Here is a 27,708-nt window from a genome sequence, read left to right as displayed (position 1 = left end):
ATAACTGCAACCACCATCTATCTCTATGTAGAAGACTTTCATATCTACACTATCAACTCCTATCCCTCTTCTCAGATCCAATCCCCAAATACAAAGTGGTCATCTGCAACGGAATGTACTACTATTAACTCAAACTTAACAAATACCAAAATTCAGTTCACCACCTTCTTTCTCTCAATGTCATTTCTTTTAATGATGCAATCACTCTCATGGTCATCTAGGCTCAAAATCTTAAGAATTACCCTTAAGTTATTTTTCCTCTCTATATTCATGCATCAAATCCTGTCGATTGTTTCCTTAAAGTCTCTTGAATTACACACGTTACACCTAAATTCAGATTTCCCATCACTGATACCTGAACTATTTCTATGTTCCCCAAAGTGGCTTCCCTGTTTCTCCTGTGTCTTCTAGATAATAAAACTTAAACTGTTTATAAATGAAACTTCCCTTTACCTAACCCTCCAAAAGTAGACAGGGTCACACACTCCTTCAATGACTTGTCACCTGTCCTTGATGTGACACTGTCATTCTATAACTAGACTTCTACCAACCTTGCCAACTTCATCTTCTACCATTTCCCTCAAAGTCTCCACTAACTTAAATGGTCTACCAACTCTTTCTTAAATATGTAAAGTATATTCCAGCTTCTTCTCTTTGCACCTGTTGTTTCTTCAGCCTAAATGCCTTCCTTCTTTATTCATGTTTTTTTTGGCTTTTCTTTCCTTCAAGAATCAGTCCAAACCTCCTAGGCTTCATGAAGCCTTTCACTTCTGCCCTGGCTCTCAGTGTCCTTTTCCTGCTCTTAATTTCAATATTACTATCTTTTATCATTCAGTTTGCTTTTGGCATATGCCATTGTGTATTATTTCTATGTACTATCCTCAACTAGAACAGAAGCTTTTAGAAGGCAAGGACTGTGTCTTATACCATCTTCATTTTCTAGGAAATTAGGCCTTGGCCTACACTTAGTAGAAACTTAAGGAATAATCGCAAAAAACAGCTATGTAGTTGAGAGGTGGTAAGCAATAAGAAAAAGAGAAAATTAGCAACCAGGGACACTAACACTAATTGGGTAAAATAGGAAACAAGAGGGAGAAAAAAGCAATCTGACAGGAGAGCAGAGAATATTGGCAAAGGCAATCACAGAATCAAGCATTAATGTAGTGACCAAGGAAAAACAGCAAAATTTTATAACACTGATCATCAAATGAGTCATCAGGTTTTTCTGTTTTATAGGCAGTTCACCCAAACAAGCAATGCTCAAAATAAATAGGTAAAATGTAGAACTTGTGTTTTAATTATCTTTTACCCCTACAACGGTATTTATTTTAATGAAATCTGATACATCAAGGCAAGGTAGGAGCTTGTGCAGATGGGTATGAGGATTCTCAAAACATCAGAGTGATAGCCTTAATTGCATAGAAGTTTATAGCTGATCTGTCCAGCCCTGGAAATACAGAACTGGCACTCAGTGCTACGAGGGTACAGTATGCCCTGTCAGTTCTTAGGGTCACAGCTTAAAATAGTTGTGCAGTTCAGGGCCAAAGGAGGCTGGACCAACCCTGTTAGGCTCTCTCACAGATCACTCTAACCCCACAGATGACTATTTTAAGCTACATCTCTAAACAGCAAATTGAGCAACCAGGAAATACTAGCTTTCTACTTTCAAGTGTAGGTGAACTAGCCACAAATTTTCTCTAAAAACTTAGAGGGGATCATTCTAAACATGTAAGAACCATCACACATCCTCTTCCATACAATCGAGACCCATCCTCAGTTACGGAGAACTCAGTTCCAGTCATCTCCATTCAATTCCAACTGAGAAGAGTATGTGCACATCTTTCGGGGAGAAAAGGATTTTTAAGAAATTATACTAACTTTCTTTGACACAAAAAAACCTTTGGCATATCTGAGGAGAGAGATTAGAAGACAGGCAAAGAAAAGGTTTTATTTGCTTACAAGAATTCATCATCTGATTCTTTTTAAAACCTCATTTACAGAAATAAACCTTAAGAGACAGATAGGAGAACTGTTTGTACATCTGATGGAAGAGACTAACAAATAACTTAAAGATGTGTGCAGACAAGGAAAAGAATGAACTTCACTATAAAATTATAATCAAAGCCTAATAATTCTTTTAACAAATGAACTCTACATTTCCTCTTCAGAATAGTTATAAAAACTCTTAAGTTTAACTATTTTGTCCTTTTAATTTCTTCATCACAATAAAACCCCAAAAGACCATGAGTTTACAATACCTATATTACTATTTTAAAACTAGTGGTTTATTTTCATTAATTGCTTACAGCTAAGATATCTCCAGATTATTTCCACATATGCGCACTTAACCATGATATACAGCAACAGATGGGAAATAAATGATATAAAGTAAAAGAACTAATGAAAAAAACAAACAGTGGATCACCTTCATATCCCTTTCCCCCTTGTCACATTAGGGAGGTCAATTATTATTTTATATTTCTATTTTGCTGTCCCTTGGAAAAACGCAGCTTGGGGAGACAACAATCTATTCATCATCAAAGAATACTCTTGCCTGCTTACCTTTGATGATTCTGAAAAGGAAAGGGACGTGCAAGTGTTCTTTTTTTAAACATTGGCACCTACGCTAACATCTGTTGCCAATCTTTTTTTCTTCTTCTTCTTCTTCTCCCCAAAGCCCCCAGTACATAGTTGTATATTCTAGTTGTGAGTGCCTCTGGTTGTGCTGTGTGGGACGCCACCTCAACATGACCTGATGAGCGGTGCCATGTCCGCACCCAGGATCCGAACCAGCGAAACCCTGGGCCGCTGAAGCAGAGCACATGGACTTAACCACTCGGCCACGGGGCTGGACCCATGTTCTTATTTCTTGATGTAGTAAATACTATATAAACTTAGAGAACGGCTTGAAAAGAAAAACATAATACTTCTTAGAAAGCCTAAAAAGTTACTAACATAAATTCTTCCAAAGGCTACCGGTAGATTAGTTATCACATAATAATTTTAGTTTTAATTAGCAAACAAAGAATTGTGAATGATTTTAAATTCCTAAACAAAAAAGTATAAAATTTAGCCAGATTTACAGTATCTGGAGTATGGCTGTCAAGGTGAGCATGTAATGTTTTAGTATGAAAAGGACCTATAATACTAAAACACAAGAAAAAATATTAATTGTTTAATGTAGCTTTTATTAGCAGTTAGAAAACACAAAGTCAATTAAAACTGATATGTCATTAAACGAGATCAGAAGATTTTTAGTAATACAGAATATTCAGATTGTCATGCTACCATATTAATAAAACGATCACCTTTTACTCAACTAACAAAAAAGGCAAAGCATTCTAAAAGGTAAAATCCAAAGTTTCCGTATGCTTACTACAGATGAAATAAATACTAGTCCTTGAAATATTTGACAAGTTTTGAAAAATGCCCACATACTTATGGAAAATGCAACCAAATAATTAAATATAAAGCAAATTTTTTCAAGAGAGCTGTATCTACTCAGTCAAATATTTATTAGGCACCAACTATATGCAAGGCACTGTCTGCATAGTGGAAGAAGCCAAGATGATCAGAATGCTATTAGAAGTAGTAGATCATTACTTAGTTAGCTCCCATTTATAGCTGTTTATTTTCCATTACAAATGCTGAAAGCTGTGGCAATAAGAGAATCTCAGGGCCTCTAGCAGACCAGATATGAGAGCTGGCAAGAAAAGAGTAGACGGGAAATCTGGCAGGGAATGGAAAATTTTTCTAAAAATCCTTAAGTTCCCAAATGAACCAGATTATTCTGTATCATTCCTCCATGATTTAAGGCTGTACTTTAAAAAAGTTGCAAAGTGCTTTATCCTATAATCAAACAAATACGATTTCTCTTATTTAGAAAATAAGAGGAGCCCTGGGGAGCAGGTGACATGCAATTCCAGAATAAACTAGGAGGGAGTTGGTATACGAAAGATTTTCATGGGCAGAGATTTAACATCCTTCCTCAATAAGTTATACCCTGTATAATTACTTACATTATTAAGAACGGATCTCTAATTGAACCTAAATTTCTCCTTCCAATGTAATCACATCACATTTTGTTCAGTCTTCTGAGGAAATGGAGAACTATCATTAGTATCTGTACGGAGGACCAATTTAAAGCCACCTCTCAGGCTTCCTTCCTTTCTCTATTTCTTCAAATGTGAAAAATCAAACTTGATCCAATATTTACATAAAGACCTAGCAATACAGAACAAAGCAGAGAGCTATTTCACTCCAAATCTTGTCTATTTACCTCTTACCATTATGTAAAACCCACTAAGAAAAACCACTAAAATTCCTAACTCATTTTTTTGGTTTATAATTTCTCCCCATATTATCTTGGTTCACAATATGTGTATTTGATCCAGTCAAATTTATCATACAAGTAAGCACAAATACTAGAAAATGTATACAACAAAGTACCTAGCTTAAAAGTCAACACAAGTTTCTGTTTGTGAATCTAACACCAAAAACAGAATTAAGAAAAAAGAGCTGAGATACAAAATGAGTGAATCTTGGACATAAAATATCTGGATTCTACTATTAAAAATAGTTTATGAAATAAAATTTAAATAACTATATTAAATTTCATTTTTGCTTGATGAAAAAACTATATCAATTGGAATAACTGCTTAGCAACCAAACCACTGCCACTTGGGGAAGGAGAAAACAAAATTAACTTTAAGACCTTATTCCCTTGAGGAAGAGAAGAAAAACTTGCCTGTAATTTTCTTCCTAATAAAAAAGCTTATGACACTTGCATGTCTAGTTAACCCTCAAGGACTAAGACCTGGGTTATTCTGGCTTTGCCAACAACTAAAGGTATGATTTGGGTAAACTACATATCCACTTATAAACAAAAAGGGCTGAACTAAAGATGACCTGTAAAGGTAGCTTAAAGATCAGAATTTCTGTCATCTTCCAATGAGGATAAAAAAATTCTTATAAACATACATACATATGTGTGTACATATACACAAATACATATACATGAACATACATATATATTTACCTACACACAAACATACATATCTCAGTACCATTCTGAATCTCTATTCAAGTTACTCCTAGAAAAAACTTTAAATTTAATAATATTTAATACTATTTCTTAATAATAAGACTCTTTGCCATAGGATTATAAAATAAATCAGTAGCCTGCTACTGATTTTTTAATATACAATGCATTAATAGAAAACTTGAGGCATAGTAAGGCTAACAGATGAGAAGATTGCCTTTGAAAAGATTTTGTAATTCACAGTTCCCAAAAGGAGAGGGTAAGCCATGCCACAGGGGGCCACATAGGGAAGCACCAGGGTCCATCAGGAGGCAAAGGGAGGGGGAGAAACTATGGGCAAGAGCCTTCATTGTGGTTTCCACAGGAAGGAAAAGGCAAGGCAGGGGAAACAGAGGCAGGCAAAAGAGGTTTAGGACTGACTTGTTTGAATAATTTCAGATGGCTCAGGGGCAGAGGGGCTGCCCCTAGTTGTCTAGTACCTAGCCCTAGGGGGATTAGGGCAGGTAGATGGTGGCCGGAAGTGTGAGGGCCTGTAAAGGATGTGGTTGGGCAGTGGGCTCTGGCTTGGCTGGTTTGTATTTGAAAAGCGCTCTCAAGGGGGAATTGTTTACTATCTCTAGGAACTGGTTAACCCTGGAAGAGGCAGTCCCTCCAGGGTCAGCAAGGCCCCACATGTCAAAGCATCAGAATATAGAAAATTCAACCCATAGTTAACACACCTAATTAAGCTGAGTAACAGAGAAGTCTCTTTTCTACTGGCTGTTTATTGAATACTCACCATATACTGGCATTGGACTATATATGCTGCAGATTAAAAAAATGACCATGGAATAGAAAACAAGACTGCAAAATTCTAAGCGCGTACACATCTTAATTTAGAAGAAAAGGGTAAGGGTAAATTTATAATAATATTTTACATCTACTTAGTGCTTTGGCATTTACAAGACATTTTCACAAGTTACTCCATTTAATCCTCAAAAAAACCCTGTGTAGTCGGCTGTTTGTTATCTTCACTTTACAGGTGATTATGACTAAGGCTCAAGAAAGCTAAAGGACATCTCCACATCACGGATAGTAACCAGCAGACCAGGGAACTGAAGCAGGTCTTGATTCTTGTCCACGGCTATTTTGACCAGCACCACAACACTGCAACTCCTTCATTTTAAGTTAAATCTATGGTATTATGTGGAAACAGTTAGCTATTCCCAACCACGGAGGATTGATTGCTCAAGGGCCTTGACTGGGACAACTGGGCTAATGTATTGAAAAGTATGTAGGATTCTTAATAACTAATGAAACATAAATTCTTTATTATAGGTACTTGTAAGTGGTATTTGAAGGCACAATTTTTTCTTTTTGTAAATTTTTGTGTAATAGAAGAATGTAACCTTTCTAAGACGTGATCTCCAAAACAGCTCTTTTACTCCTCAGTGTATAATATTTAATTATGCATGGGAAATTAATATATACTTTTAAAAGTGTTTCTATAAATTTTAAATTAACTTACCAAATGAAATCCAAGCAAATATTCTATTAAAAATTGCTTTTGAAATTCCTGTGTTTAAAAAAGAAAAATTCCAGTTTTATCATTATTTAATTCAAAAAGAAATTCTTCACAGAAGTCATTCTACAAATGCATCTTGACATTAGTGCAATCCAGCATTTAAAGAAGTACTTTCTTCCCAAGGTAGCAGCTGGAATCTGATATTAAACTCCATCTTTGCCAGTAGTTGTGAGGCTGAAAATGGTGTTCTTGCTACCTTAACACCTCTCACAGAAAATTCTAAAGTTCCAGCAGAGGAAGATATTACTGCTCTTATGAGACCTCTTTGGACAAAAAATCAGCTGTCATATTCTTCACCTTATAGAGTAAGAGTAAAAAGTTTTCTCCTTTGAAACTGAGGTATTGTACAAAGGTCCACCTAACTCTTCTACTTCTAAATTTCTAGATTTTATATGTTTGTCCCTGGGGTAGACTGACTCGAAACCTAAGTCATGAAGTACTAAGGCAACAGAATGGTTAGGTAGGTTGGGATGGTTACTGTAAAGCTGGAGAGCAAGAAGGCAGCAAGAACCACAGTAAAATCTTTGGTCTCAAGATCAGGAACTAGCTTTTGGAAAGGTTAGGAGGTAATACTGGATAAGAGATCTCTCTTCGAACTTACTGTGGCAGTATTTATTCTCACAGGGCTCTCTATGCTGCTTGTTAGCTAGAGAAGCTCAGGCCTAAGCACGCAGCCAGCCTAGCTTAAAGGGCAGCTGCTCTCTGGCCAGGCATCTTCAACATCTATATCCACTAGCAAGGGCATTTTGAGTAGTCAGAAGAGATCCCAGATGGCAATCTGAATACCCAAGGGTTTAGGGTCCTGGCCTTGATCTTTGCTATTGCTGAATGCTGGGCACATGCCTAGTTAAAAGGATGGTGGAGATCATTTTCTAAAAAACTCTGGGGACCCTTAAAAATGACTCACAACAACTGATGACATAAAGACACGGAAAGACATTCCATGCACAGGGACTGGAAGAATAAACAGTTAAAATGTCCACACTACCTAAAGCAATCTACAGATTCAACACTATTCCAATCAGAATCCCAATGACATTCTTCACAGAAATAGAACAAAGAATCCTAAAATTCATATGGGGCAACCAAAGACCCCGAGTTGCTAAAGCAATCCTGAGGAAAAAGAACAAAGCTGGAGGCCTCACAATCCTTGACCTCAAAATACACTACAAAGCTATAGTAATCAAAACAGCATGGTACTGGTACAAAAACAGGCACACAGATCAATGGAACAGAATTGAAAGCCCAGAAATAAAACCACACGTCTATGGACAGTTAATCTTTGACAAAGGAGCTGAAAACATACAATGGAGAAAAGAAAGTCTCTTCAACAAACGGTGTTGGGAAAAGTGGACAGCCACATGCAAAAGAATGAAAATTGACCATTCTTTTACATCATTCACAAAAATAAACTCAAAATGGATCAAAGACTTAAAGTAAGACCTGAAACCATAAGACTTCTAGAAGAAAACATAGGCAGTACACACTTTGACATCAGTCTTAAAAAGATCTTTTCAGACACCATGTCTTCTCAGACAAGGGAAACAATAGAAAGAATAAACAAATGGGACTTTATCAGACTAAAGAGCTTCTACAAGGCAAGGGAAAACAGGATTGAAACAAAAACACAACCCACCAACTTGGAAAAAATATTTGCTAATCATATATCTGACAAAGTGTTAATCTCCATAATATATAAAGAACTCACACAACTAACAACAAAAAATCAAACATCCTGATCAAAACGGGCAGGTGATATGAATAGACATTTCTCCAAAGAAGATACATGGATAACCAATAGGCACATGAAAAGATGCTGATCATCACTGATCATCAGGGAAATGCAAATCAAAACTACACTAAGATATCACCTTACACCCATTAGAATGACTAAAATAACCAAAACAAAAAATAACAAATGTTCGAGAGGCTGTGGAGAAAAAGGAACCCTCATACACTGCTGGTGGGAATACAAACTGGTGCAGCCACTATGGAAAACAGTATGGAGATGTCTCAAAAAATTAAAAACAGAAATACCATATGACCCAGCCATCCTACTACTGGGTATCTATCCAAAGAACTTCAAATCAGCAATTCAAAGAGACCCATGCACCGCTATGTTCACTGCAGCATTATTCACAATAGCCAAGATGTGGAAGCAACCTAAGTGCCCAATGACTGATGACTGGATAAAGATACAGTATATATATACAATGGAATACTACTCAGCCACAAAAAAGGATAAAATTGTCCCATTCACAACAATATGGTTGGACTTTGAGGGTATTATGTTAAGTGAAGTAAGCCAGATAGAGAAAGACAACCTTTGTATGACTCGACTCATATGTGGAAGTTAAACACGTGGACAAAGAGAACAGATTAGTGGTTACCAGGGGAAAGAGGGTGGGCACGAAGGGTGAAGTGCTGTACCTATAATATGACTGACAAATAATAATGTACAACTGAAATTTCACAAGGTTGTAAATTATCATAACCTCAATAAAAAATAAAACAGAAAAAAAAATGACTCAAACCTAGACAACCAACCTTCTTTAAGGAAAACAGCACTGGATTCAATATTAGATACAGCTTCAAAGATTTGCCAAAACAAAAAACCTCACATCTTTACAAATACTGATATATCGCATTCAGTTTTATTCCCAAAAGTAACTAATTTGATTTAAAAAGTAGATGGGGGCCAGCCCCGTGGCCAAGTGGTTAAGTTCACACGTTCTGCTTCTGTGGCCCAAGGTTTCCCTGGTTTGCATCCTGGGCGTGGACATGGCACTGCTCATCAAGCCATGCTGAGGTAGCACCCCACATGTCACAACTAGAAGGACCCACAACTAAAAATATATACAACTACGTACGAGGGGGCTTTGGGGAGAAGAAGGAACAATAAAATCTTAAAAAAAAAAAACAACTAGAAATACTGTTAAAGGATATTTTTCCTGAGTTTTCCTCTTAGCTCACTGAAATAAAATTTAAGCTCCATTTGGTTTGCGACATTTGTGCTTAAAATTATAGAATTTTAACATTAAATGAACATATCGCAAATATCTCATTTTACAAAATACACGCACACACAAATATTTCACTGTCACAAAAGGAAAAAACCAAGACCTCCACTCCCAAAGGTAACACAACTATTTAAAGGCCAAGACAATCTGCTATCCAGCACAGAGCTCTTTTCTTAAATCCATCAGTTACCCTCGCTCATCACAAACTGCCTATGGAATGAAACATGTTTGCCTTCCAGTTTGAAAATTACACAGTTATCACTACCAGTTCAGATAGCTGCCAAAGAATGCTTTTAAAAGCAGTGAAAGCTGTCTGAATACTTTGATTTCAACCATCAAGTTTTCTTTGTGACTTGGGGTAAGGTGGGGAGTGTGAGGAGGTGTGCTAATTTTTTAGAATTACTTCAAAATAGTTGGTATCCTTAATTACAGGGTAGGGTTGGGAGAACAAGGAAGGCGATGACTAGGTCCACAGATACAGAATATAATCCCCTTAAGCTTTTACTCAATATGCTTATAATGAGTAAATGTGTACACACACACACTTACAGACAAAATGAACTCAATCACCCCTTTTGAAAATACAGACTACATTACTCCACTCTCATATACTATAAATTTATTCTAGTGTTTCAATCTCTTAAAAAATGTAAATTGGTCTTTAATTTTCTTAGGTACTTTAAAAATAAGAAAAAAAACCTTTTAAAACTTCATGGAAACTGATTTCCTTGGCCCCAAGAATTTTTTTTTTTTAATTTTATTTTTCCTTTTTCTCCCCAAAGCCCCCCGTACATAGTTGTGTATTTTTAGTTGTGGGTCCTTTCAGTTGTGGCATGTGGGATGCCATCTCAGCGTGGCCTGATGAGCGGTGCCATGTCCACCCCCAGGATCCAAACCGGCGAAACCTCGGGCCGCCAAAGCAGAGCACGCAAACTTAACCACTTGGCCATGGGGCAGGCCCCAACCCCAAGAATTTCTGATGAAACAGCAGTAAGAGTTTTGAAGCCAGACGCAATCTGGATTCTTTTCCCAACATCCCCCTATATTAATTCTGTAACACTGGGCAAATTATTTAACCTTTCTGAGCCTTGATTTTCTCATCTATTAAAAACAGCAATAATCTAAGATTGAGATAAAACAAAAGTCACCTAGAACAAAGTATAGGCCCCATGAGTAGAAAACATGTCTGTTTTGTTTTCCCAGCACCTAGGACAAGGTCTGGAATACAGTGGCAGACACTCGAACATTTCTTGTTCATTATTTATCGACTAGACCACAACAAAAAAGTGATAGCAGCATCCCTGTCAACTGAGTTAATGGTACATAAAAATGACATGCAGGATTATCTGAAGAACACAATTCTATGCATATAATTCTTATGGTCTTTGGGTTTTCTTAAAATCATTTCTTAATGATATTTCCTTCAGAAAGTAGATAAATTCATAACTACTGACAAGTCACATCTTTCACCAAGAAGCAAGTCATGAAATACAGGCCTCAGAAATATACACTTTTTTGTATACTTGATAATTTTATTAATTACCTGTTGATTATATTTAATAATATTGCTTAATATAAACACTAATATATTAAATATTAGTAGTACTTTACAAATATTAATGAAAATGAAATACAAGATTCCTCTATGGCTTATATTCTTGGCATCTGTTTTTAAAAACTCATTCACGATTGGTTTAAGGTACACATATATAATAAGGGAAATGTTCTTACTAGTCTCAAATTTCTAATCAACACAGGATACCACAAAGTAGTAAAACCTCTTTTTATTCTCATTCTCTTTGTGGCATATTTGTCCAACGCCCCTAAAGGGAGATAAAGAGTAGAGCATTCAGCTAAAGATACAGGAAACAGTGCCTTATTGAATACACTACAGTAATTACAATAAGATACTTAAAATAGTATTGCTTAGCTGTAAAGGTAGGTGGTAGTCCTGTTCAACCAGACCAGCTTTACAAAATATTTTTACCTACTAGCTACCCAACATACTGGATGTACAACGTTGGCCAAGATATTAACCTTACAGTCCTGGTTTCCTATTCTGTAAAACATCAGTACTTCTTTATAGGACTGCAAAAATTAAAGGAGTTAATACATATAAAATGCTTGTTTAAGTACAGGGTCTGACACATAACAGACAAACAATAAATTCCACAAATGATCACAGGAAACACACACTGTGTACATATGCAGTATATAGTGAGAGACAGTGAATGGTATAAAGTGCGGGGTTCTAGAGACAGAGTGTGTTTGGATTATGCGGCCTTGAGCAAGTTATTTACCACTCCAGGCCTCAGTTTTTGCACCTGACAACAATACTTGACTTTTAGCGTATTGTGAAGAGTAAATGAGTTCATATATCAAGTGCTACATACTGTATCTGGCATACTATAAACATGCAGTAAATGTGAGCCAAAATATAAAACAAACATAAGGGTTAAAGAAGAACCCTTCTACTTCTTGTTTCCTTCATGAAAGAAAACTGAATGATTTCTTTCCCCATTAGAACATTATGGAAGTGGGAGTTCAGTCCCATGTTATTCAACCTTACGGGGAACACACCAAGCCTCACAATACAGATGCTAAGCACCCACTGGCTGACTGAAGTTACAGATGCAGTCTTCCAGCAGGGACTGCACAAAACGGATGAAAGTCTATCAAGAGGTTACTAAAATCATTTACCTGCCCTATCATTAAAATCAATACAGGTACTCACATCCTACCAATGAGGACAAAGGGTGAGAAAAATTGTGCAAATAAAAATATAGTGTGCTTTAACTTTATACAACTGCATTAATAAAATCACAAATAGGGGGTCGGCCCCGTGGCCTGTGGCCAAGCGGTTAAGTTGGCAAGCTCCACATCAGCGGCCCAGGGTTTCGCCGGTTCAGATCCCGGGCGTGGACATGGCCCCGCTCATCAGGCCATGCTGAGGCGGCGTCACACATAGTAGAGCCAGAGGCACTCACAACTAGAATATACAACTATGTACTGGGAGGGGGTTGGGGAGGAGGAAGAAAAGAAAAGATGATTGGCAACAGATGTTAGCTCAGGTGCCAATCTTTAAAAAAAAAAAAAAAAGGAAAAAAATAAAATCACAAATAATCAAATTACTGTTTCCACAAGCATATTATCATAGTTTGTAGTATTTATACAAATATCTGTCAAATGTTAACGTCTCAAATTGGTTCAGAGATTTAAATATATGGGAAAACGTGTAGAATTTACAAACCACTTTAAGTATAATTATTTCTCCTAATAAATCCAGTTAGTAGTTGTCATCATATGCATCTAGTCTTTTCCTGTCCCTCTTCTCCCTCAACTCCCTGGCGTAGACACTCTCAACTACAACTGAACAAGGATTTTCCACCCCCTCCCTCAACCCCACACCAGGCACAGGTACCACTTACCACAGTACAGATCACTATCTGGTTCCTATACTCCTGTGCAAAAGCAGCTCCGCTTCTGTGAACAAAAAGCTGTGGTGACTTGACTTATCATTTACAGAACTGTACTACACCCTCTCTGACTGGCCACATTATGAGACACCTACATAGTCACTTTGAAGGGACAGAAACAAACTGGAAACTTTAAATACCTGCGATTTCACCTCAAAACTCACCTCTCACTGCTAAGATTCTCAGTTGCAACTATCTACAAAAACATATGAAACAATCAGATATAAGTGCCTTTTATTTCATTTTACTAATCACTTTTCCTTTTATGATCACAAACTCTCATTCCTTTTCAAGTATGCATCTGGAATCTATTCAAAGGATCTATGCATCCTATTCACCTATGAAATCAAAGCTCTCCACCTGTGTCCACTCCCCTAGCTCAATATCAGGATTATATGTACGGAGGAATGTTCATCAATGTCTAAGATAAAATATGTATGTATATATACATACACATAAAACAGCCCCGGCCTTTAGAAGTTTTATCACTGAACTTTAATGCATGCTAATATTCCTTAATCCAAGCCTGAATTTTGCAATGTTTATAGACGATGCCTTAACTGAATTTCCAAACGGCATGTAAAATCCAACATAATGTGAAATGGCCCTCCCCATCCTGACCTGGGAAACTTTTAGTCATCCTTTAAGGCCCAGCTCAATTATCACCCTCCCTGAAAACATTCCCAGAACCCTACAAGTAGAACTAGTTTTCCTTTCCTCTGGGCTTCTATAACACTTCACTCAGCCTTTACAAACCAAATGCCACACTGTAATTTAATTAACTATATATTCATCATACTCCATTGAGTCTAAGATGCAAGTAATCATAAGAAAGAAAAAATTCTGCTAATTAAACTAAGACATGCCTTTGATTATAAAGTACATTTCAATTTCAAAGATGTTAAAACGTTAAAAAAAATATGCCTTAGAAGCAAAGAAATATGGTGTGTCTCTGCAACAGATAATGTATTCTGTGAGAGCGGCAAACATGTCTCACTTCACCTTTAGTTTCTCAATGCCTATTAACATGCTTGACACAGAGTAGAGGAAAAGAACCAGCAAACCTGATGTTTTTACCTAATCCCTTACCACTTCTTTCACGTCACTATTCTGCGTACTGACCAGAAGTTCGACAACCTGTTTTTTGTATTAAGCAACTCCACTGCTGTAGCTTTTCTAGAAGCCATTGTGAATTCACGACTAAATTAATCCAACAACATCCTTTTACTGGACTCCTTATTCCTAACCTTTTGACACTTTTATGTATAGAGAAACACTCTAATATTATTATTTGTATCACAAAACTTTCCACTCAATCCCTTCCATCCACTAGGTTCATATTTTTCAAACATTTTTATTATTACTTTGGCAGAATCTCTTCTTCAAACAAAATGTTAGGAAACAGTCCAATAAACACACAACTTCTGGCTGCAGGAGGGGTGGCAGGCTGTTCATTTGGCGTACCCTGAGCTACTCCGTGAGGCCACTATGCCTCTATGGAGCAGAGACGAGGGAGCATCACTCCTGGTGTCAGCTATAAGCTTCCATGTGAGGGCTTTATGCTTTCCATTTCCGTTCAGCTGCTTGGCTCAAGACATCCTCTCTTCACTTCTCTAACCTCAAAGTCTCAAATGTCCACTTTCCTAACCAATCTTCAAGGCCTGTTTCAATCCCTAACTTCAGCACAGAAGGCCTTCCTTGTTTACGCCAGTCCCCTGATCTCACTTGTCTCTGAGCTCTCATCCTCATTTTCCATACCTCAAAACCCAGTACTTAAGTACAAACTCTGATATGCAATTGCAGCTGCCATATAGTTGTTTCATGTTATGTAGGCCTTATCTCCCCAACATAAGCATCCTTTTAAGACAGGTGAGTACTTTCAGAGCCTAACACAGACTGCGCACACAGAAGACATTTAGTTCTTGCTACACTGAAACACACCACTTCTTTTCTACCTGTAGATACACCTCTCCCCCATCCTTGGTTGCACTTCACCAAAGCTTTCTGATATTTCTTTTATATAACACTCTCGTTTACTCCTGATTTTTAACTCAGGCTAATACATCCATATCTCAAACTACTCAATCTCCCACGTTACTACTTCACATTCTCCTAGTGGGTGAAAGTCGCTATGTAGAGATTTTACCAGGTTACCAACTTTCATATAGATCTTTATCTCATCTGATCTTTGCAGATCCATTAGGTAGAGAGGTTAGGAATTAATGCCACAATTTCACAAACGAAAAAAAAGAATGAAACTCCAATTATAGCATGTTTTCCCAGGGTGGAACAGCTAATAGGGAGCAGCATCAGAGTAAAAATGTAAGAGTTCTAATTCTTAGTCCTATTATATCATGAATTTTAAAATGTCATTTTTTTCCTGCTGCCTCAACATCCCTACAAGCAGGCCATGAGGACCCCGCCCAGACAGTCAGGTGCACCAGTGTGATACCGGTGGCTCCTGCCACCAGTTTGCCCTCCCACCTTCCCTTGACTGTGACCTAGTAACATTTAAACACACCAGCAAGTCCCCTCATGCCTTTTCTTGTGTACTCCACCCTGACCCCCCAATAAATGCACTTGCCCGTGGGTCCTTGCTCTCTCTCTGCTCCCCACCTACTTGGTCGAGCCAGCTCCCTTGGCACTGCCTCCCATGTGGCCCCCTCTCGGGGTAAGGTCACTGTCTCTCTAGGACCTATGAATATAATAAGCTTTTTTTTTTCCTGTGCCTCTCCTGTGTCTCCTCTTGGGCCACACCTGATGGACCATCACGTAAAAGAACACAAAATATCTGTGCTCTAAGAAGCCTCTACGCACAGATGTCTGCAGTAATCAGTAATAATAAACCTACTACTTGAACCACACCTCTGATCCAGCACAGTTCCTACTCCTAACTCTCTTAGCACACCTAAGGAAAACAGAAGCTTTGCATATCTGAATGATCACTTTTTCTATTCAAAAGGGTCTGGAGTCTCAAATATTTTTTTAAAAACACCTATGTGCTAGATATTCTGAACCAAAAAGAAAGGCATACTGGATTTGGTTACTCCACAGGGTAAATTAACAAATTTGAAGCTGTGAGTGCTTCCCAGAGTTTGAACTCCATCAGGATCCTAGATTTGGCACTGCTCTCCAATTCCACTCAAGAAAAAGTAATTACATTGTTCATACTAAAGTGACATTATCAGAAACATGACTTTGGTTAGAGAGCCAGTAAGATAAAATATCCTAACTACAAATTCAAGATTGGGCACTGAAGTGTATGTTTAAAATACTAATGCTTTGGTAGTCACCAAATAAAAGCAGAAATGACATCGAAAAACAGCATCTAAGAGTACAGTCGCTAAGTCTAATAATGAAGAACAGAAATTTATTAATTTATGAATTAAAGTACTCCACTTATTGCTTAATAGAATTCATCTTAATTATACTGCCTTTGTAATAAGAAAAATACTAAATGTGACCCTCAACCGTCGCCTCCAAATCCCTAAATACTTCAGCAATCATGTAAGTTTAACTAAGATTTATGGAGAACTCTCACCAAATGCTGGACGGAAGTACCCAAAATAGGACGGTGTATTCAAATAGTCAAAGAATCTTAAATTTTAGCATCAGAGGACTTGCAGTTTCACTAATCAAACTGTCTATCCAAGAAATTCTTCTACATTCTATAGTGTCTCTGATAGATGGACCTCCAGCCTCTAATGATAGGAAGATCTCTATTTCATGAGACAAATCACTCCGTTACTGTACAGCACTAGCCCATTTGAGTGTACATATACATACTCTATTGGTTTCCCAAGACCAACAAAACAGAACTATTTCAATCTCAAAAAAAAGCAAGCCCTTCATATATCCAAAGACAGCTATCACACTTTCTTTTCTTTTCTTTTAACAATAAAAACCCCTACTCTTCAGTTGCTGCTAGTAAGAAATCTTTTCCACATTCCTCATCCTGGGAATCCTTGATATGCTTGCCAGTTTGTCAATGTCTCATTCAAAATGTGCCACGCCTAGTACTGCACACAATATTGCAGCAATGGTCTGACAAGCACAAAGTACAGGAGCTTTACTCTACTTAGTTCATAGTAAGCCAATAAATCGCAATTCATCTTCACATGTCCCGCTGCCAAGCCAGGTTTTTCATCTTGTAGGTACTATAGAAACACCCCCCTTTAAATAGAGGATCTTACCTGTTGTATTTAACTTGCTAATTCTGGCGGCGCATTCCAGCCTATTAAGATCACCTGGAATCTCCATTCTATCCCCTATCATAATTATTAGCAACATCACCCAGCTTTCTCTCATCTTTGATTTCAGTAATGGGTCATCCTTCAGTACACTATTTGAAAAAAGATGTTCAACAGGGATGTATCAAGGATAGAATCCTATGCCATAACACTGGTGATGTCTATTGAGGCAATCAACATTTTTCATATAATTGAACGACCAGGTATGAGCCTTTAAAGAAATCAAGACTATCAACGCTGAAATCAAGATACATTGTGCTGACATTATTTCCTTTGTACACTCATCTGAAGACCCCAAAGAACGAACCTGTGAACTTAGTTGCTTCGTGCACCCATACTGGCTCCCAATGATATCTGAATTCTTTTTCAAATGCTGAGTCCAACTACTTGTTAATTCACTCAAGGACTTTGTTAAGAATGGTTATGGAGCTCATCTGTCTGCAGTGTAGCATGTTTTCAAAAAGAGAGGTGCTTATTCATGCTCAATTGTCCCATGCTGCATAATTTTTAAGTTACTGGTACTGGCCTGAAACTAAATCTGAAAGTTCCTTCTGACCTTAAGATGGCCATTCATCTGCATCATCCTGACTTTCAAAAAGCAGCTAAATGTCCCTTATCGCCTCACTTATCTTGAACAAATATCTCAGAAGGAGTTACAGCTCTGGTCATTTCAGCTGGAACCGCATTTTCCTTGCTGGTTAAGAGAAGCAGAGTGAACAAGCTCTGCTTTTTCTCCCTATTACACCATCTGCTCAAGCAATGAGTGTCTCTTGCTTTGATTTTAAAGCCTTACAAGTTGTTTAAAATAATTTTAAAAGCCTGACTTCCTTATGCATTTCTGCTTTACTGGCATTATTCTTAAAATGTCATGCTGCTTTTTGTTTTCATTCTTAATCCTATGCCCCTCCTTCTATCTTCCACATACAGTATTTTAAATTCTAAGTTTAACATGGAGGTCTCCATGCAGCCACACTAGTTTCTATTCACCATTTCCTTTACTACTTCTGGTCGTAATTGACTGTCAATGCCACAGAATGTTAGAGCTAGAAGAAACCTTAACTGCAAAGTCAATATTTCAATTTTCAAAACTGTTTACCCTTTAAGGGATTTAAGCATACCTCAGATACAAAAGAGTGAAAAACAGCCTTCATCTGTGGACTTACCCTTTTACCTTATGCCTCGTTATCAAAAGCCTCAGAAGCAGAGATGACTTTAAATCACACCTATACCACTTACCAGAGGGCAGCTTTTCTTAATGAAATTAAAGCTCAGCAAGGCTATCTGTAAAATGGGCACAATAATACTGATCTTACAAGGATACTGTGGGTTTTAACAAGATAATATAAATACCCAGTCTGGCACCTTACACACACTAGGTGAACAGTAAACGTTTGTTTTCTTCCTCCACAAGTCTCATTTTTAAAAAAAATCCATTTCTAACTATAGTTTAGGAAAAGATACAATATCCTAATAGCCTGAGGATTTTACCTACATATAGAATTTACTAATATCTTTAGTTCTGAATTTGCTCTTTCAAGAAAGGATGAAATACTACCAAGGTTCCACCATTAAATTCAGTAACACACCTAGAGAATTGTGCTTTTCACCAATATTGTATTCAATATACTAAAGCTGAATATCCAGTGACAAGAGAGACAGTCGACCTGGGAGAAGACAAACTCAAGCTGGATACTCTCCCTCTCTGGTCCCTAAACCGCAGCTACATTGACTCATTTACTAGCAAAAGATTTAGATAACAAAGCCAGAAATACTACACTAGAAAGACAACTGCAGCATGGAAGTCAAGATTCCAGTCCTGAAGCACAAGAAAGTCCATCGACCTTTCTGGGCTTCAGTTTCTTCATTTCTGAAATACACTAAGGAACGAGGGAGGTGGAGAGACGCTCAATTACCTTTAAGTTACCTTAATGAACTACAATGTCATTAAGCCTTTATATCACCACATACTGATATAAGCAATTTGTGCTTCAACAGGTTTCCCTTGCCACAATTTGCTCATGTACTAGGTAGAGAAATGACAAACATTATGAACATCCAACCTTATCTAATACCTAAATCAGAAGAGTACAGAGGAGCCCAGATACACATATGATCTAGTATCAGGCCAGGTTCTCCTTTTTACTGCCAATCCTTACCATGTCATCCACAAGTCCTTAATGCAGCACCGCAGAACCTCTGACCCACATTTCTGCTTTCATTTATAGTACTAAAAACACAAAATTCCTTTATAAATAGACTTTAGCAGCAATACCAAAGGGCTACAACTGGTGAGCAACCACCTCAAAGATCCTTTCAAACTAAAATTCTAGCATTTTGTAAATCTGTTATTTCTACAAGATCTATGTATAGCGCTTTTCCTCTTCCTTCTTGATCAAGTTTTTCTTTTCTCTTCAACTTCCTTTTATGTTTGCTCCAATATTCCTTAAGTATTACTTTCTATATATTCCCTGATTTAGATTTGAAAAGCAGATGATTAAAACTCTATTTTCCCTTGCTTCTCTCTCTATCCTGAAATCCCTTTTAAAGGTGCCCTTTTAAAAATTAATGTGGCTCGGGGCTGGCTCTGTGGCCAAGTGGTTAAGTTCGTGCGCTCCACTGTGGCGGCCCAGGGTTCGCCTCCTGGGCACGGACAAGGCACCCCTTGTCAGGCCACGCTGAGGCAGCATCCCACATCCCACAACTAGAAGGACCTGCAACTAAGATATACAACTATGTACGGGGGGCGGGGGCGGGGGATTGGGAAGGTAAAGCAGGGAAAAAACAAAAAAAGACTGACAACAGTTGTTAGCTCAGGTGCCAATCTTTAAAAAAAAAAGCACCTCAATTTAAAAAAAAGAAAAAAATTAATGTGGCTCTACATTAAATACTTTTTCATCTTCCACGAAAATTTAAAGATAAGCAACGATCTTGTTATGTTATCAACAACAAATCATAAAGGTCATGCTATATATCACCTACTGGGGAAAACCAACTTGGTAGTTCAGAACCTAAATCACTGGTACAGGTACAAGGTCTAAGTTCCTCATAATGAGTTCCAATCTATAAGGAACAGTATTAGATTTCAGAGAAATAAAATTACAGGAGTAAACCTGACTTCCCTGAAAAAAGAAATAATCAAACACAGGAGGCATATGTATACACACGGATATGTGGGCGTATTATGTATATGCGTATAACTATGTGTATATGTTATTTTAAGATGCCTACCTAGGGAAATCCAAGTTAAGAAAACATATAAAGAAAAACGCTATTTGTATTAAACTTCATTTGTATTAAATACGTATTTGTATTCATATGTATTTCATTTGTATTCATATGTATTAAACATACTTATATTAAATTTTCTACTTTTAGTAGCTTTGGAAAAAAGTTTGGTATAAGAGGTTGATTGTACTGGATTGAGTTAGGTTTTTAAATTAAATGTCAAGTATTTTCTTTGGTCCCCAGTTTCACCAATAATGAAGAACTGGCCCTCCCATTCCTGGTTCTGTTACATCCCCAGGTTTCATTCTTTAAATCACCAAAGTAGTAAAGGAAAGAAAGAGAGTCAAGTTTTTTAAGGGCCAGCAACATCTTATCCTCAAATCTGCCCTTCCTTTGTGTGAGAATTAGCGTAAAAATGTTAATTTCCACTAAAATCGACAAAGAAATATCCATCCACCAAGCAAAATCATAAACTGTTACTACATGTGATAATTAGAAATAAATCAAATTGCTGGCCAAGGCAAGTTAATTACAGATTTAGACCACAATGGTCCCTACATGTTCTAAATTCAAGGAGATGTAACCCCTGAAGTTCATTTTATCTGGGGCTCTTTGGCTACCAGTGCATATTGTGAAAACAGGTAGTTCTTTTTGAGCAAAACATCTTCTAGTTTGCTCACTTAGTTAAAACAAAGGATATTCTTAAACCAGCAGCATAATTAGTTACCTTCTCTCTTAACTTAAAATAGGATTTCTGCTTTTCTTTCAAAGTGAAACTCAAATCTCAACAAGGAAACAAACAGTAAGTATGTAAGGGAATTCTAACTAATGAAATGTTAAATGCTCAGCCTAGAATTCAGGATTTCTAGCAGAGAACAAACCACAGAAACACATTATGCTGAATACATTATCAAGGAAAGACGTTCTCCCTAAGTAACCCCTAAGTTGTCACTAACATTCTCATTTTATAAAATGAAGTATGAAGCTCCCTACCTTCAAGAACTCGTTTCATTCAACGTACCTTGTACAATTTTTTTCTTTTTCTGTTCATACCATCCACACCCTTGCCATACCTCCTAAGAGTAACATGAGGATGGGTGGTGGAGAACTTAGCCCCTTGTTCTTGAATTTAACTTACCATTACATTCTGTCAAAGTTGACTACTAACAATTTTTTCAAGCCCTGATAATAGCTGTGAATCTTCAGAGCAAATTTTTTCCCATAAATTTGACAAAATTAAACAATACTATTCTCCTTGGGGGGAACATGAAATAAAAAGTACTAAAAGGTGAATGGGACACAAAGTAAAAGATCTGAACTTCCAGGGCTCATTTATAAAAAGAATATACAGGCACTTATTGCTCATTCTCCCCCTTCTAGAGACAGTAACGTACCTGGTGTCCCATTCTTAATGTCTTAAAAACTCAAAGCCAAAAGAAATTAACAGAAATAGAGCTATTTCATTAGCTTCATTAAAACCACTCCAGGGCATTGCTCCCAATTTCAAATTGCCATCTTTTCCATCACTTTCTATACCGTAATTCAGCAAACGTTTGACAAGAATCTATTATGCTAGGAAATAAGGTAAAATCTGCAAACAACTAGGCCCAGATGAATGCATTAACTTGTAGAAATCAGGGTACATTTTTGGGTTTTGTATCATGGCAATCTTCTTAAAATGAATGGGCACATCTATTAGAACATAAACTCTTCAACAACCACAAAATTTAAAATCTTTGGTTTCATGAGAAAAAAATTCAATTATGTAAAGTTTAAATTTCCTCACACACTTAAGTGCCCCCCAAATCATGTAAACTCTTTAAATAAAAAATTATCCCTGAAAATAAGAACTAAACACACCTATTGGGAGTGCTCAGCACACAGCTAGTCGATATATATTTGTGAAACAAAAACTGTACGTTGTATTTGCCGTCGAAATACATTCTCTGAGGCACATAAGAACTAGCTTGACACCCATCTGCCTCCATACTTTTGCCTTATGGTTCACTGCTGATGACTAGACCCTTGATTCCCAAATTTCAGCAAGATTTAGAATCACCTGGAAAGTTTGTTTGAAAGGCAAATTCCTTGACCACATCCCCCAGGAAATTATAGTTCCAGAAACTGGATCTTGCTATTATAATAATGATTCATTCAAGTGAATGTGAGATGATCATACCCTCAGTGGCATACCCTGACAATGGACAAGGGAAAAACTGGGTTGTAACCGACATAAATTAGAGAACAGAAAAATTGACTATTTCTAACCTAAAATACCCATTACTCAATTCTCTTAATCATAATTCACCAACTAATGCTTAATAGACAAGACAAAATATAAGCGAAATAACTTTTGACAATGAAAACTGTTATTCAACCCACCAAAAACAGAAATTCTTCTGAAACACTTAAGATATTGTCAATATTTAGAAAATGACAAGGAAAAAAAGCAAGTAAAGACTGTTGTAATCCAAAGAAACTTACATATTTATGCTGTAAGAATTTTAGGGGAAAAAGTACCACACTCAAATTACTCTTTGACTAGGTTACTGTTCTGTCAATACAGGAGCCACTAGCCATATGTGGCTATTTAAACTAAAATTAAATAAAATTAAAAATTCAGTTCTTCAGTTGCACAAGGCACACTTTAAATGCTCAACAGCCACACATGGCTAGTGACTTATTGGATGGAACAGATATAGAACACTTCCATCATCACAGAAAATTGTATTAGACAGCTCTGGTTTAGAGGTAATGGATATCTAAATAAAACATGTAATCTCTGATCTTCTGAATTAGAGAAGCTCCATCTGGCAATTTCCAATTTTAAATATATACATCTACTTTAGATATTAACTGTAAAACAAGAACCCGAGCATAATTTTTCTGAGACTTGTTCCAAGAAAGGTCATTCAAAAGTGATACACTTATTCATTTCAGAGTATCAAAATAGAAATATTTAACTAAAGAGGTCTGAAAGTATCAAAGGCACTAAAACCACAACGAAGCTTTCACCACATCAGAATCAATGAAAAGTGTTTAATTACTAAAAAACAAAAGGTATTAGGTAAAGTAAGACTGGTCCAGAAAGATTAAAATACTTAAGTCTAGTTTTCCAAATACTTCAGAAGTATCTATTTATATGCATAACAACTGCTCTCTAACTGGTTTCAAAACAACCTTACCACAATTAATTCAAATTAGTGACATTTTACTATCTTCATTTTTAATTGCTTTCCGCCAGCTTCACACGAGAAACACCTATAAATAACATAACCACCACCATATTTACTTAAATATAATTTTATAAGTGAAGGTCCATTAACTCAAAATCCTGAACAAAGCCTGGTTTTAGCAGAAAAGTAGACATAAAAGTTAAGCAAACAATTACCAACTTAAAATTCTCCCTCTCAACTGCATCAGCATCTAGGTTAAAACGATGCTGTATAATAAAACGCAAAAGCATGAGCAGCAAGATGCTGAAGCATGAGAACTACCAATTTAAGAAAAAGATAGTCTTCTTACAAAGAAGAATTAAAACTTCAGACTCACAACTACATGCTAATTCAGCTTTGAACCTACCTTCCCTTAAAGATCTAAACATCATTTTGACTAGAGTTCTCTCTGCAGAGCTCAAATGTACTCAAACATGATCTCTAAATTACAGAAGACAATTATGATTCTAATCAGGAAGTTTCGCTCCATGGAAGAATAATTTTATAAAACCATCTATATAACAAATCTAATCTAATACTAAAACATTACAAATGTGAACAGGTTACACTGATGATTACAGGTTAAGGCAGTTAGTATAATATTCCCACGTATTTTAGAGTCCTTATGATTATCCGTTATTTCAGAGGTCTACGAAAAATCTAAGAGCAAAGAAAAGCAAGAACCAATTGTTAGTAAAAACTGTATAAAAGGATCTTAAAGAGAAAAGATTATAGTAACTTACCTGCAACACTAGTGATTGTAACTGGAACTCCTTGCACTTGAACGCCTGCAGCACCCAGGTTGGCAACACTCACTGTCTGAAGGTTAGGCACTGATGCAAGCTGGGCAGTATTCAAAGTTATTGGGGCACCAGCAACAGCCACAGGAGCAATTTGAGCAAGAGTTGTGCCACCACTTGAAGACACTGGGGTGATGGTTAATTGTTGAGATAACCCAGCATTCTGAACTTGCAGATTTGAAAGACTCTGAATATTCTGAACCTGTACAGTTTGCCAACTGATTTGCCCTGAAGGTGTTAAAGTTGGAGCCCTGATAAGCACCTGAGTCGGATTTACTGCTTGAAGTTGAACATTCTGCAAAGGCTGCTGCTGGATGGTCTGAATTGTCTGCCCTGACTGGAGTTGAAACGACTGTGGTGGAATAGCCTGAATAATCTGCTGCTGAGGCTGTTGGATCTGGATCTGTTGTAAGATAGGCTGGCCTACAATCTGCACCTGCTGAAGAGAATTTGATTGATCTTGTGTATTCTGTATCCCATTAGACTGAAGCTGACTGGAGCTCTGGGCTTCAGACTCAGTAGCAGCAGGTGTTTGAGATTCTTCAATAGTGCGTTCAGAACTACTGGCTGATGTGCTTGCATATTGGCCCGCATCTGCTGAGCTCACTAACGTGTCACTGCTCGTCAGAGATGTTGAAGCAGTGGTTGTGCACGTAGTGGAGGAGGAGGGAGATTCTGGCATAGTACTGGCAGAAGCAGTGGTGGTGGTGGGTGTGGAAACTAACTGACTCCCGTTGGAAGTCCCACTATCAGTAGTAGTAGTAGGCTGGCCAACCTGTCCAGTCCCTCCTCCAGCAGCCACACTGTTTATCACTGGCAAAGCTAAAGTCACTCCTCCAATGTTAATTGGTAGGGTAGTTACAACTTGAGCCTGAGTACCAGGAAGGGTCTGTAATTGCAGTGGTATTGAAACACCAGGTCTAATTTGGACTGGAACCGTCTGATTTGCCAGGTTCTGAGCAAGAATATTCCCAGAAGCTGTCCTGTTAGCAGCTGTGAGTATAGCTTGATTATTACCTGCAGAAATGAGCTGAATTTGACCCTGCAAATCCTGAAGAGATGAAGTACTAGTTGGATTGATTTGAATCTGCTGGCCTTCCACCGTCTGAAGTTGTGGAATCACTTGGTACTGTATACTACCACTTGGATTTTGTACTTGTATGACTTGAAACTGACCGGGGGTGGAAGAATTACCTGATTTAGCTTTTGTAGGAGATGCACTCCCGTTATTACTGCTGGAAGAACTAGATGAACTAGACGCTGGTTGAGAAACGTTATTTTCTTTTGAAGCAGGAGGAGTGGAGGCAACAAGTTGCCAAGCGTTTCCAGCAAGTTGTGTTGTTACCAGTTCTAGCTGTTGTGGCTGATTTTGAAGTTGCACCAATCCTTGGCTCGGATCTATAATAATTTGTTGTTGTCCAGTTGCTTGATTTTCACCAGGAGTCCCTATTTTGCTGCAAGTAGCTGCCAGTAAAGCCAGAGGAGAGGGCTGAGAGTCCTACCCAAAATGGGATGGTAAAGGAGAGGTGGGAAAAAAAAAGTGGGCGGATTTAGTGGAGGCCAGTAGTTGGGAGGGGTTTATTTATTTATTTTGACAGCTCTACATTTCAGAACTCAGGAAGTGACAGAAATCAAAAAGAAATATTATCAAAAGCAGTAAGATACAGGAATAAGGAAGCAGATCCTGTAATATAAAGTTTAAATAAAAAGAAATTTCTAACAAACTTTCTTAAAGTGTTATTTTCCTAAACTCAAAATACCCTTGGGAAAATACACACCGTTTTCTTAGAGTCTGAGTTCCTGCTGTAATTTTAAACAACGTTACCCCGCAAACATGTGAAATCTTTATGAATTTACAATTTAACTTCCTCACTCCCAGAAAGATGCTTTGAGTGGATAAACATTTTTATTCTGCTCTTCACTGCTGGGCAACTAAAGGGCATAACTCCCTCTCTCCCCTTACGTTTCGTGATGAATTTTTTTATATGTTCGCTTTTACCTGGGAGCCTGAGGTTTTGGGTTTTTTATTGTTATTCTCTGGCTCAGAGGTTTTCCCTCCTTCGGTAGCCATCGCCGCTGCCGCCGCCGCCTCCTCCTCCTCCTCCTTCTTCTGATCTGCAACAAACCCCCCCCCCCACACGCACACACACGACAACAGGTTATTAGGATTATTATTATTCGTCTTCCCCCTCTCGTCTCCTCCCCCTCCCCCCGAACATTAATCTCCATAAACCCGCGATCCACGCACACCGGCAGGGGGTGGGGGAGAAGGAGGGAAGGGAGGAGGGGGATATCACAAAACGTGGTTTGAAACCCGACCCATCGGCTCCAGAGCAACACCCAGAAGGTTGTTCTCTCTCAGACATTAAGACAAAACACAACCCTCCTTCCCTCCCCCTGATTCCCTCCCTCCCTCTCCTCCTCCCCTTAAAGCATCTCAGCGGCCCCGGGGGAGGGGGGAGAATCGAGCAGGGTCTGAGGAGGGAGGGAGGGAGGGAGGCGGTGAAGGAGACCGAGGGGGGTGGAGAATACGTACCGCTCATCCCGCATTAACAGGACAAACCCTCAGACGGAGACACTGGGATAGAGGTGGGTGGGGGTGGGGGCGAGGCGGGAGGAGAGGCCGGTCCCGCCCGCCCGCGGTGGCTCGGAGGAGGCTGTAGCTGGCACAGGCTCTGCCTCTTTTTCCGCGAATGGCCGCCGCTGGGCTGTGGCGTAGCAGCTCCTCTCTCCGCCCGAGCCCGGCTGACTCGCCCTTGATTGACAGCGGCGGCGCGCGGCGCGGGCGGCAGCGCGGGCCGGGGGCGGGGCCGGGGCGGCGCGAGCCCGGCCGACTCCCCACCCCCCTCGGCCTCTCTCTGCCGGAGCCGCCGACTCTCCACCCCTTCCCCCAGCGGATTGGCCGCCGACCTGCCGGGGGCCGGGGCGCTGGGGCCGCCTCCTCTCCACCCCCTTTCTCGGGGTTATTCCTTCTGCAGCTTTTCCTTGCCTCCCTTGGCTCCTCCGGCGCTCTTTTTCTCGGCGTTCTAGCTCAGGCGCGCTGCTGGTAGGCCCTCCATACAGCCAAACTTGTTGTCTCAGGATATCCCGCCCCCTACTCATTTCCCAGCGCCCTCC

The 27,708-nt window shown here is 38.4% G+C and overlaps 1 protein-coding gene across 2 annotated transcripts in view; it reads right to left on the bottom strand.

The window, feature by feature from the left end:
- SP4 (Sp4 transcription factor) overlaps positions 1–27,411 on the bottom strand; it is a 77,201-nt gene extending 49,790 nt beyond the window's left edge. Inside the window, exons 1-3 of one of the 2 annotated variants that reach the window (XM_001497653.6) lie at positions 27,128–27,411; positions 26,591–26,706; positions 24,535–26,089 (exon numbers count right to left, since the gene is read on the bottom strand). In XM_001497653.6, the coding sequence (XP_001497703.1) occupies positions 24,535–26,089; positions 26,591–26,706; positions 27,128–27,134 (1,678 nt within the window). In that variant the 5' untranslated portion in view covers positions 27,135–27,411. The remainder of the gene's footprint in view (positions 1–24,534; positions 26,090–26,590; positions 26,707–27,127) is intronic. The other variant, XM_023639346.2, reaches the window with a different exon arrangement.
- Between the last annotated feature and the right edge of the window lie 297 nt (positions 27,412–27,708).

The sequence above is a fragment of the Equus caballus genome, chromosome 4 (assembly GCF_041296265.1).
Source record: "Equus caballus isolate H_3958 breed thoroughbred chromosome 4, TB-T2T, whole genome shotgun sequence".
NCBI classification, from domain to species: Eukaryota; Metazoa; Chordata; class Mammalia; order Perissodactyla; family Equidae; genus Equus; species Equus caballus.
Note: the sequence above shows the minus strand (reverse complement) of the source record. Positions and strands in the feature narration are given on the sequence as shown.